The sequence below is a fragment of the Oreochromis niloticus genome, linkage group LG18 (assembly GCF_001858045.2).
Source record: "Oreochromis niloticus isolate F11D_XX linkage group LG18, O_niloticus_UMD_NMBU, whole genome shotgun sequence".
In the NCBI taxonomy this organism is placed as follows: Eukaryota; Metazoa; Chordata; class Actinopteri; order Cichliformes; family Cichlidae; genus Oreochromis; species Oreochromis niloticus.
This window is the reverse complement of record NC_031982.2, coordinates 11,093,264-11,106,005: the sequence shown is the minus strand read 5'-3', so window position 1 is coordinate 11,106,005 and position 12,742 is coordinate 11,093,264. Positions and strand designations below refer to the sequence as shown.

The 12,742-nt window shown below is 41.9% G+C and overlaps 1 protein-coding gene across 1 annotated transcript; it reads right to left on the bottom strand.

Annotated features, from left to right (window-relative positions):
* Nucleotides 1-141: 141 nt before the first annotated feature.
* ptger4c (prostaglandin E receptor 4 (subtype EP4) c) lies at nucleotides 142-3,273 on the bottom strand. The gene is made up of 2 exons (XM_003438015.4): nucleotides 1,665-3,273; nucleotides 142-1,532 (listed from the first exon to the last, which is right to left on the bottom strand). Exons 1-2 carry the CDS (start codon nucleotides 2,517-2,519, stop codon nucleotides 939-941), a joined length of 1,449 nt encoding a protein of 482 aa, XP_003438063.2. The 5' UTR covers nucleotides 2,520-3,273; the 3' UTR covers nucleotides 142-938.
* Nucleotides 3,274-12,742: the final 9,469 nt, after the last annotated feature.

Sequence of the window (12,742 nt, the reverse complement as noted above, 5' to 3'; positions counted from 1 at the left end):
TGCTGGACCAGAATAAAAGCGAACTTCAGTCCTCGTTTTCAAGTGGGAGAAACTTGCTGTCCTGCCACCTGTCTGCCAGCTGGTGATGTTTGCTTTAAAAACTTATTGTTCTTTATTCAGCAGAACAGGTAAAGCCGGTGATGTCGCTGCCTTTATTTATCTGCACAGACCAAATAACACATCTAGTAAGCACCTGAGCTCACACAGGTGAGGGGAACAGTGTTTTTTTCTTCTTTAAAAAAAAAAGAAAGATTTGGTTACATTCGCGTTTTACAACAGCAGTTATCAAAACACGAAATATATTCAAATCTAATACATTCACTGGTTCCTGCATCATGCAGCACTGTTACATGGCACTGAGCGAATTGGCAGCATGTAGAAATGAATAAATAGATAAATAAATAAATATGTAACAGCACATTTAAGGGCACATGTTTAAAGAGTTTTAAACCAATGACAATGACACGCACTTTATTTGTACCCGCAGGGTATGACTGTTTACATTTCCAAGTTTGGAAATTTTTTTATATATATATAAAAACAAAACAAAACAAAAAACTAGCACACACTGTTCTGGCTAAACTTTTTTTTTTTTTTTTAGATTAAACAGTATGAAGAAAATGTTTGGTCTCTGTGATTCTCTGGACCTGACGCGATGCTTCACTTCCGTTTCAGTTAGCACAATCTACTGTGGAACTGCTGCGTTGGATCACGTGGATCACACCTGAAGCACTTTGCGAGTTTTCAGCTCATGTTAGATCATAAGAAAACTGTTACCTGCTGTTAATGGTGACGTGTTAATTTCTGGATATTATTTTACACGATGTGACACTTATGGCGGTTTAAAACCATCAAATGTGATTAAGTCACAGTTCGGGGATCTTTCCCGGTTTGCCCGAGGTGCTTGAAAACTGCTGTCGGGAGTTCGAGAATTTCACTCAGAGACACTTCGCCGACTCGCATGAGCTCGGTGTGCTGAACGTGCAGGTAACGATGTCCATTCTCCTTATGTGCGCAGGAAGCAGAGGGGTTACGCTGCGCCCTGGAGATGCCTTGGCTGCCTCCTGTTTGGAGTTACCCTCCACCTCGTCATCACAGCCGAGGATCGCGGTCGATTCGACGCTGAACGGGTGAAAGCTGACCCGGGCCGTGTCGTACTCCCACGCTTGTCTCAGGGCAAAGTCTGTAAAAGATTTATTCTGCATGGATCCGTGGTGGTCCCGGTCGTTTCTGTAGCTGGCTGTGCGTATGGAAGCGTAACTGGTATCGTTGCTGTTTAAAGACTGCGGGGAGTTTTGACCCTCTGCCCAGCCGATGTTGTCACCACCTCCATCCCTGACCTTATTAACTGTTCTCTTTAGCTTCTCGCAGCCCTTGAGTAGCAGGTTTTTGCGACACAATATGTACACCCAGGGGTCTAATATGGGGTTGAACGAGGCGAAGCGGACTGCCAACATGTCGCTGCGATAGTCGGGCTTCATCCCGGCAGAAATGTAAGCTGGGCCATACAATTGGTTAACAAAGATTCGCACCTGTGACACAAAAGCATGACATAAGATATCTGAGTTATGATGTTAAATAAAGCTGAGAGTAGTAGCTGAATGCATGCGCACTGGGTACAAACATAGGAGAACAAATAGAAACAAATAGTCTGTTGCCCTTACCACTAATGGGATAGAGCAGACCAGGAATACGATGGTCATCAAGATCATAAGCCAGAACATTTGGATCTCTGCCGCAGAAGTGATTGAAGGCAGCCGAGGGAAGCGTCGACGGGAGCACCCCTGCTCACACAGCTCAGTCCTGACTATTCCTGTCCTCTGGTTCATGCCCACCAACGTCCTGCACACCGCCAAGTTACACAAAACAGTCACCGCGATCAGCACAGTCATCACGCCGCCGTACAGAAACGAGTAGCAAGCTCCCAGCGGATCCATTGCTCTCCAGTCGAGAAAGCACCAAGTCCCGGGGATTTGGCTAACGTGCTGTCCGAATCCAAAACTCGGCATAATACACAGCACGATGTTCGCCAGGTAGGTGACCAAAAGCGCAAACCGCGCCATGGTTCGGTCTATGTGCTGGGAGTAAAAATACGCCTGATTTATAGCCAAGTATCGCTCCACAGCCATAGCGCACAATATGGACATGCCAGCGGAGCCAAAGAAAAGCATGGAAAAGGAAAAGAAGTGGCAGAGCAGCGCTCCCCCTGGCCACCGGTTGGACACGTACGTGGCGATTACCACCGGGCTTGTGAAGCACGTCCCCAACAGGTCCGTGATGGCCATACCGCAGACCAGCGTGTAGAAAGTGGTTTCCTTCTGTTCTTTTTTGGAGACACACAGCACGACTATGGCGATGAGGTTTCCCAGGACGCCCACGGCGAACATAGTGGCTGAAGTGATCAGAGACTTATACTCAAGTCGAAGCGCAGGGAAAGCGCTCTGGTTAAGCGAGAGAAGCTGTGACGGCTCAGAAACGTTTGTGTCCAGTTCTTCAAACGCAACAGTGTGGTTGATCATTATTAAACAAAACAAAAAAGCAGTAACAATGCACGAAGATTAAAGCACGAGGGACTTTCAGTGACCTTCAGAAAAGTCGCTCTGAAAACACAAAGTGCTTCTCCAAAAAACGAAGAGGAAAAAAAATCACATCGCATAGAATCTTGTGCTCATAAACGCTTAAAGCACACAGCAGTGAAACGTATGTTGTGTCCCAGCGCTGTGTTTGGATCCAGGCATGTCCATAACAGGTGTGCCTGATTTTGTTTTACACCACTCGGAGTTGCTGGTATTTAAGCTCTGTGCTGATGTCAGGACAGTGACGTGCGGGCTGGAAGCGCGCAGGTTTCCGAGGATCTCATGTCTGCAGCCAAAGTACAATCAAGTGTCTTTTCCCCGATGGCCTTATTAACCCCACAAGTAAAACACCAGCAGCCTCAGCTCACTAAAGCCGCTAGCCAAATGACAACAGCTGGTATCGTGTAGTGATTAAACTCCTTCTTTTGTCTAATTTTTGGACGGATTTACAAAGTGTGCACCATAAAAACCGCATTAAATAGGCTACATTTAATGCTTTTAACCATGTAAAGCACTTTGTGCTACAGTTTTTTTTTTGTATGAAAAGTGCTTTATAAATAAAGATTGATTGATTGATTTATATTCATCTACAGCCACGTAGAGCAAAAGGTTCATTTGTTTTTAATAACTTATTTTACCTGAAATTTTAAAAAACATGATCACAAATGTTCACAATAAAAATAGAAGCTCTCACTGATTCTCACCGATTTCATAAGGAGGCTTCCCGGGATTCATATCATATGTGAGAATGCTCTGGATTATGGCTCACTGACGTGCAGTTTGCCACAGTATCCTCTTTATCAATATGGTCTACATAAAAAAGCGGAGATCAGTGAAAACTAAACTTCAGCACCAAGGTCAGCGCCTCCACAACAACCGCCACCACTCCCCACCAAAATCAACCTTCAGCAGGCTATTGGTTATTAGTGGCTGTCCGATTGAGATGCAATCGATGACCTTCCAAAGAGAAACTGATTTTGTTTGTTTGTTGTTATTTTGTTTTGTTTTTTGTAGTTTGAAGACAGCTACCCTTCCTTCACAAACTATAAAAATACACCCACCTCTTTAAGACGCATTCGACATCGGATGTCTTTTTTTCTAATCGGATTCCATCTTTGTGTCAAAATCGAGCACGGTGCTATCAAATAAAATCCACACATTCCAGCGAAAAGGCCAATCAATCACACGAGCATGGAGGTACACATGTCTCTGTTGAAGAGGACTCGAGGGAACAAGCTGTCCATATTGCTGTGAGCTAAATTGATGGCTCTACAGCCACTAATCTTTATCTGCGGTGACCTCGGGGTGTATTGTCGCATGAATGTGGCCGTCTCCGAGACAAAACAATCCGAGTAAGGTTGCGCTCATAATGGGAAACCAGAAACAAAAATACAGATATTCTTGTGATGATGGTGATGCTTGTCAAGTGAATCAGCCCTAACAGATAAGCGACGCGCGTTAAGAGTTTGCATAATGAGGGGTCCTTTTGAATTCCTTGTTTAGAGTCCTTGGGTCTTTTGTAGCCCACGCTTCATTCAGTTTAAAAAAAAATCATCCAATGCACGAGACGTTTCCTGTGTTGTTCCAAGAAATGATCGTTTGTGATTTTTATGTCTTACACTTTTGCTTTTGTTTGTAAATATACTGTAGTCAAGACTGCTTTGCAAAAGTCTTCATGACTCTGCGTCATTTTGCCTACTCTGTATTCTATAATGATCAATCCAGTCCTTTCTGGCAACTTGAAATATCTTTATATAAAAGTGATGTTGTGTTTGGTGCAGTTTTTGAAAAAAAGACCCTTTTAATGTCAATGAGACTTTTTACCTGCACAAATAATGGATATATAAAAGCCACAAAAAGTTGAATGTTCTTTCGGGCTGAAAATGATTGGATGCCATTCAGATGTGTTTGGCACATGTTTGACACATTAGAGGCCAAAAGGTCATTTATAACAGTTTACAATCACTGTTTTTTGGCACCACAGCAGCAGTTCAAGCTGGACAGTCCAAACATCTTACTGAAGACCTGACTACGAGTCAACACAGTACACGGTTTCACACCAATTTATCAAACCTCACCCAGTTTCATTTACAGGAAGTTGCACATAAATAAATGCATTAACTAAATGCATTTATTTATGAATCTATTTACTTATTTAGATAAATATCTGACTAGCGGCAAACAATGATGGGGGGAGTGTGTATTAAAACTGAATTTGAAGTTGACGATCAGTGAGCTGTGAGACTGCTATCAGCCTCATAGCAAACCGCAACGAAAGGCTGCTCGATTGCCTCCTTTCTCTCTCCTATACATTTTTTATAACCTCCATACGTCGGGTTAGTCATTCCACCAAGATCGACTAAATGTCGAGAGGAATTAGCCAGTAGGTGAAATTATCATTTCAAAAGTCATCATAATGAATAATTTACTACTTCTCTAAATGTTGTTTAGTCTTTAATCCATTCATATTTTTTCAAAGCGTTTGGATTAATACAATTGAACCAGAGGAGCCTAGGAGTCAGACTGTACTGGTACGTCAGCCCACAGGCTCAGTGATGAGGAGCCGCTCCCTCGCTAATTGGGAGTTAATTACGCACAGACTGGTAGAGCAAACTAAATGGAGCTCAAAAAAAGTGCACGGGTGCTGCAACTATGAAGAACGAATCTCTTATCGTCTTATCGAGGTGGTGATTCACAAACTAACCACACAGTGACAAGCCGTTCTGCTGAAGGCTTTGCTCTAGTTAGTTCTAATGGTGAACACTTATAACGGTGGAGCGTTGTTCATGTTTCCCTACTGATTGTCATCTTATATGCTGTTAATCATTTATGATATTTTTATATAAAGTCTGAAGTAGAATTATTTACTAATGTGAAATGGAAAGCACAATGTTATACCTGAAAAAATGGAAATACTCAGATACATATATCTCAATATTAAAATCGATTTTAATGTTTGATATTCCACGCAATACTGCTTTAGACGCACACACATAAATAAACACACAGAGCGGAAACAGCAGGATAATCTAATCGGTGGAAATGAAAGAATTCATCATATACAATAGGAGTAAGATTTGTCTGACGGTGCGCTGTTGCAGAGACTCTCCGTCTCTGTCGGTGTAAGTGGATTCCTGTCCCGCCGTCAGGGACAGATGCCTCCTGGGTGTGCGTTCGATTGTGGGTTTGAAGCGTCCCTTTCTGTTGTAATAACCAAAGCCATCAGAGATCAGCAGCTCTGATGCTCACACATAGTATACTCTTTCTCCCTTCGACGGAGCACACATGGGTTTAACGCTTTTGTCTGTGTGCCGTTATTCTCACTCGATACATGACTGGGTCTAATCACTTCTCAGACCCACTAATCAATAGTCCTTGGAGGTCATAAGCAGTATTGAAGGATGCTGAGATCCTTTTGGGCACATTCATTACGTTGGCTGTGAGGGAAGGTTGGCCATTACAGGTGTGGCAAACAACAGTTGGTTAAATGGTGTTAATGACTTTTAGAGGGAACTTCAGTTCTCACTGTGAAATAGCACAGAGCAGCTTTAGAAGATTCTCAATGGTTATTACATTTAAAAAAATCCCAGGAGTTGTTTCTGTCTCCAACACAGGATCAATATGGAAGCTGGCTATTGATCAGCATGTGATGCCTTTGCAAACAAAATGACACAAAACGTTGTTATACCGGCCCGACTGTTGGCAAGATGATGTGATATCACCTGTTCACAGGGGAACGTGTAAGGCAACTTCAGCTGAGCACATGAGTTCATCTGGTAGGCTTTTACAAAAGGGTGGACTAGCTGTTGTGTCCTGTTTTCAGTTCTAACGTTACACTATATTAGCAAAAGTAATCACTCGCTCATTCAAATTATTGAATTCACGTCTTCCAATCACTTTCATGGCCACAGATGTATGAAATCAAGCACCCAGGCATGCAGACTGCTTTTACAAACATTTGCAACAGAATGGGTCGCTCTGAGGAGCTTGGTGAATTCCAGCGTGATACCGTGATACGATGCCATCTGTGCGACAAGTACAGTCATTAAATTTCCTCATTACTAAATATTCCACATTCAGCTGTTAGTGGTATAATAATAAAGTGGAAGTGATTGGGAACAACAGCAATTCAACCACGAAGTGGTAGGTCACGTAAAATCACAGAGCAGGGTCAGCAGATGCTGTGACACATAAGAGTCAATCCCTACAGACCTCCAAAATTCATGTGGGCTTTAGATCAGCTCAAGAGCATTGTGGAATGGGTTTCCACGGCCAAGCAGCTGCATTTAAAGCCTTATATCACCAAGTGCAATGCAAAGCATTAGATGGTGTCTAACCAGATACCTCCTCTGGATGGCATTTCCTTCGCCTCCAGTTACACTGTGATGAATCTTGGAGTCATTAATGTTGACCAGGATCTTTCCTTCAATGTGCATTTTAAACAATTATATAGAAATGCTTTCTTGCATTTGTGCAATATCTCTAAAGTTAGTCTAATTATTAGACAGTTTCATATTAACCATTCAGAGTGTGCCGAGACACCCTCCCTACTTTTAATCTCTGGCTCCCTTCCTCAGTGTGTACTGTCTGACCCCCCCCCCCAGCCTGGTTCTGCTGGAGGTTTCCCACTGTCGCCAAGTCCTAGCTCACAGGGGAATGTCTGATTGTTGGGGTTTTCGTTGTGTTATTGTAGGGTCTTTACCTTACAATATAAAATGTCTTGAGGTGACTGTTGTTGTGATTTGGTGCCATATAAATCAAATTTAATTGAATTTGTTGCAGTTGTGTAAAGCACGCCACACAGTGGACCTGTGGAGACATGTTCTCTGGAGTGATGAATCACGCTTCTCCATCTGGCAATCCAATGGACAGTTACCAGGAGAACAGCACTTGTCACTGCATTGTGCCAAGTGTAAAGTTTGGTGGAGGGGGGGATTATCACCTATGGAATAAATTAGAGTAGACACTTTGAGCCGGGCGTTCTCGTTCAACATCAGTGTCTGCCCTCACAAATGTGCTTCTGGAATAATGGTCAAAAATTCCCACAAACACGCTCCTTGTGTGCTAAACCTTGTGGAAAGCATTCCCAGAAGGAGGATGTCATCATGTGGCTTTATCTTATTTTTCTTTTCCCACAACTGATGCCTCTCTGCACAGATATCCAATCAAACCGCTTTACGTTGCTCTGCAGCAGTCTGCCACGATGCTTCCACCAGTGAGGCTAAGGCTCATTTAGTGTCTGTAAACCTAAGCGTCCCCTATTTGGAGCTCTTTCTTTGTCCCTGTACGCCAATTAAGTCTTATTTATTTTTCTGGCAATGCCTTTAACCTCTGGAGCAAACTATTTTTAAAACTGTCTTAAAACTAGCTTTTTTCATTTCTGCATTACAAGTGGATTCCAATTAATGCCCAAAAATCATCTGCATCTTGTAAAGCTACAGTGTTGTTTTCTTGTACACTGCAGTTGTGGTAAACTCCAAAGGCCATACGCATCTGTCCTTCGAGCATTTGCAAATGCACACTCACACACACACATACGCACAGACCAAAGCTCAATGTCAGTGTTTCATATTTTTCAGCACTAACATCCCACACATGCCCTGCTGCATATGTGCCTCAGTCAAGTTTGTTTATGTGTATACGGTGTTTGGGCGTCCCACACATTTCCATCTGTGAGCTGTTTTCACATTTGAGGAGCCTGGAGATCATAGTACAGTCAAGTGGGAAATTCATCTGCCATCCTCTCTGAATATGCTCCACATCTGCTTAGATCTGTTAGAGTAAATGCCACATAATGTTAATGGATTATTCAGGTGTTGGTGGTGAGTCATATATATATATATAACACCTACGCCCTGCCCGTGATCAGGTACCCTGCTGGGGTAATAGGCTGGCCAAAGGAGGAGATAGAAGCCACTGACATAAAGACAAGAAAGCTCCTTACCATGCATGGAGGGTTTCACCCCAAGTCCAGCACCCTGAGGCTGTACGCTAAGTGGAAGGAAGGGGGCCGGGGACTGGTGAGTGTCAGCACCACAGTCCAGGATGAGACAAGAAACATCCACGAATACATCATGAAGATGGCCCCAACTGACAGCGTGCTCAGTGAATACCTCAGGCAGCAGAAACCCAAGAAAGAGGAGGAAGGCGAGGAACCATCATGGAAGGACAGGCCCCTGCACGGTATGTACCACCGGCAGATAGAGGAGGTGGCTGATATCCAGAAATCCTACCAGTGGCTGGACAAAGCTGGACTGAAAGACAGCACAGAGGCACTAATCATGGCAGCACAAGAACAAGCTCTGAGTACAAGATCCATAGAGGCTGGGGTCTATCACACCAGGCAAGACCCCAGGCGCAGGCTGTGTAAAGATGCCCCAGAGACAATCCAGCACATAACAGCAGGGTGCAAGATGCTAGCAGGCAAGGCATACATGGAACGCCATAACCAAGTGGCCGGCATAGTGTACAGAAACATCTGTGCCGAGTATAACCTGGAAGTCCCGAGGTCAAAATGGGAGATACCCCCAAGGGTGACGGAGAATGACCGAGCTAAGATCCTGTGGGACTTCCAGATGCAGACGGACAAAATGGTGGTGGCTAACCAACCGGACATAGTGGTGGTAGACAAACAGAAGAAGACGGCTGTAGTGATCGATGTAGCGGTTCCGAATGACAGCAATATCAGGAAGAAGGAACACGAGAAGCTGGAGAAATACCAAGGGCTCAGAGAAGAGCTCGAGAGGATGTGGAGGGTGAAGGTAACGGTGGTCCCCGTGGTAATCGGAGCACTAGGTGCGGTGACTCCCAAGCTAGGCGAGTGGCTCCAGCAGATCCCGGGAACAACATCGGAGATCTCTGTCCAGAAGAGCGCAGTCCTGGGAACAGCTAAGATACTGCGCAGGACCCTCAAGCTCCCAGGCCTCTGGTAGAGGACCCGAGCTTGAAGGATAAACCACCCACAGGGGCATGCTGGGTGTTTATGTATATATATATATATATATATACATATATACATATATACATATATATGTATATATACACACACACACATATATATATATGTATATATACACACACACACATATATATATATATGTATATATACACACACACATATATATATACATATACATATATATATATATATGTATGTATACATATATATATACATATACATATATATATATATATGTATGTATACATATACATATACATATATATATATACATATACATATACATATATATATATATACATATACATATACATATATATATATATATATATATATATATATATATATATATATATATATATATATATATATATATACACACACACATAGATAGATAGATAGGTAGATAGATAGATAGATAGATAGATATATGTGTGTGTGTGTGTGTGTGTGTGTGTGTGTGTGTGTGTGTGTGTGTGTGTATGTAGGAGGGCTGATATCTTAAAAGGGTTTAAGAGCTTTTTACATAATTTACCATAGTTTTTGAATGTTAAACTAAAATATATAATGAATAACAAGATTAACATTTCCCTATAAATTCCAGCGGTTGTCTCCCTTGAGTGTTTGCACTGTTTGCGCCTGAAGAAAATTCATTATTATGGTCCTCATGTAGAAGACCCCACTCTCTCTTTTTACACCCCTCTCAGTGGAGATGATGACAACCAGTCTGCTCAGAGAGAATGCAGCCATCAGCACTAATGGTCTTCCATACTGTGTCTTGGTGTCATGCGTCAGATGGCAGCAGAATATTATACATTTTCATCATGTGAGCTAGGACTAATACTACCACCAACATGAGCATACTGCTCACTAATAACAAGACGTGTGCCAAGTGTCTAAATAGCAGAGTGTGTAATGTTTATGGTGTATGGTTGCAGGTAGATGTAATTTGCATTTTCATTTTGGTGTGGGATTGCAGTTGTGTGGAATCAACACACCGTTGTGGGTATGTGTTTGTGTGTGAATGTGTATGTACAGCAGTGGGAGTGTTTAACTTCAGCTTATTGTCATTTCTGATGTGGCCTGCACCTGCTGAGTTTGAAACACTGCTGTGAAATTAGATGCTCTGATTTACAAACAGGATAGATCTTCTTGTTTTTCCTCTTTTCACTGCTTCCTTTGGGGGTCACCACGGGAGACCATCTTTATCCATACAGCGTTCTACTCTGTTACCCTCTACGTATCCTTCTTCACTACAGCCACGAGTCTCCTCTGATGTCTTCCTCTTTTACTCATGCCTGGCACCTCCATATTTAACATTTTTTGTCCATCCACTATCCATCCTCTGCACACGTCCAAACCATCTCAGTGATGTCTTTCTAACTTTGTCTCCAAACCACTCAACCTCCTCCTTCTGATGTACACATTTCTAATTCTCCACAAAATTTCAAAGTATTTTAAATGAATCTAAATGAATAATGTTCCCATTAAGAATCTGTCCTCTTTGTCCTTTCAGTTCAGTTTACTGTCCTTTGTGTAGCTTATGATTTATAATGTACAACACGGGAAAAACAAATTCTCTCCTCACTGAGCACACACACACACACACACACACACATACACACACACACACACACACACAGAGTCATGTTTTCCTATCTTAGTGGGGACGTCTAATTGACATAATGCTTTCCCTAGCCACTTACCCTAACCCTAACTATCAAAAATGAATGCCTAACCCTAACCCTTAGCCTAAACCTAACCATAACCTAATTGTAACCCTGACACTAAAAAAGCATTTTGAGTCTCAAAAATGCCTTCAAACTCATTGGGACGGGCATTTTGTCCCCGTAAGGGCTGTTGGTCCCCACAAAGATAGTAACATTCCAATTCTTGGTCCCCACAAAGATATGTAAACATGGTACACACACACACACACACACACACACACACACACACACACACAAACACACGCACACTTTTACTGTCAAGACTGGGAGTCAACTGGTTTCAAAAGGTGTTCATATTGTAAGAGTTTATATCATATTTCATAACTGCACTGATTTTCCTCAATCTGACATATGCCCTCCAAATAATGATAATAATAATAACAATAATAATAATAATGATGATGATGATGATGATGATGATGATGATGATGATGATGATGATAATAATAATAAGTGTTAGACTAAAACTAACACTAACTAATAAAAAATGAAACTAAATATTTTAACTAAATTTTTTAACTAAACCAAAAACAGAAAATTCACTCTGGGAACTAACTGAAACTACACTGAAATACAAGCAATAAAAACCTCAAACTAAAATAAATAAAATAAAATAAAGGAAAACACAAAACCATAAAAACTGATTATTACTACACTATAGTGTAGTGCCTCAGTGCTCAGTGAATAGTCTTCACTGTGAACACAAAAGAAATCTCTCTTCTGGCTTCTGGCTCATACTTATTCTCCTCCTGCATTTTGTTTGGTTTCTCTTCAAAATCCTCATCTGGGAATCTTGTTTTGCAATAATTCAGAGACGAGAAAAAGGATTGCAATCATTATTTTTACAGGTGAAGTTCCCTAGCTTGTAAACTGAGGAGCAGGGTTTGATTAGTGACATGAAAATTGTAACTGATACACAGTGAATTTCATAACATAACACAATTTACTGTTATTCAAGAGGAAATAAAAATACACTATACATATTACACATTTAAGTGACAAATTATTGGAATTGTTTAGCATAGAGAGGAAAAACAAAACTAGTGGGAATGTGTAACAGAGAACTGTGCTGATGATGGATGGAGTGCACCAGAGGGGACTGTTAGAGGGCTGAGCCCACTGGAGACTGGCAAGGAGAATATTAGGAGAGGAGCTCCAAAGAAGCTAAACTGAAGCTGGAAGCTGTTAGACTATTAAAGCAATATAACCTTATAATCACAGCAAGTCTCACTACCATCTTGTAAATGTTCCTTTTCACTTTGCTGCTATGTTTTTTCACCTCTCTTGTGCCTTGTCTGTTGCTTTGAATGGTTGATCCCAGGTTATTTAAACTACCTTAACTACCGCTGCTCCTTGCTTAGTCACCTTTTCATCCGTCTCCCTCTCATTCACACTCATATATTCTATTTCGCTTTTACTGACTTTCATTCCTCTTCTCTTTAGAGCACACCTCCATCTCTCCAGGCTCACTTCCACCT

Bases quoted from the DNA above. Each gene is read 5' to 3' on its own strand.
- ptger4c (XM_003438015.4), bottom strand. From the start codon at position 2,519: ATGATCAACCACACTGTTGCGTTTGAAGAACTGGACACAAACGTTTCT. The intron at 1,533-1,664 runs GTAAGGGCAACA...TTTGTGTCACAG, and splicing joins TCTGCTCTATCCCATTAGTG to GTGCGAATCTTTGTTAACCA.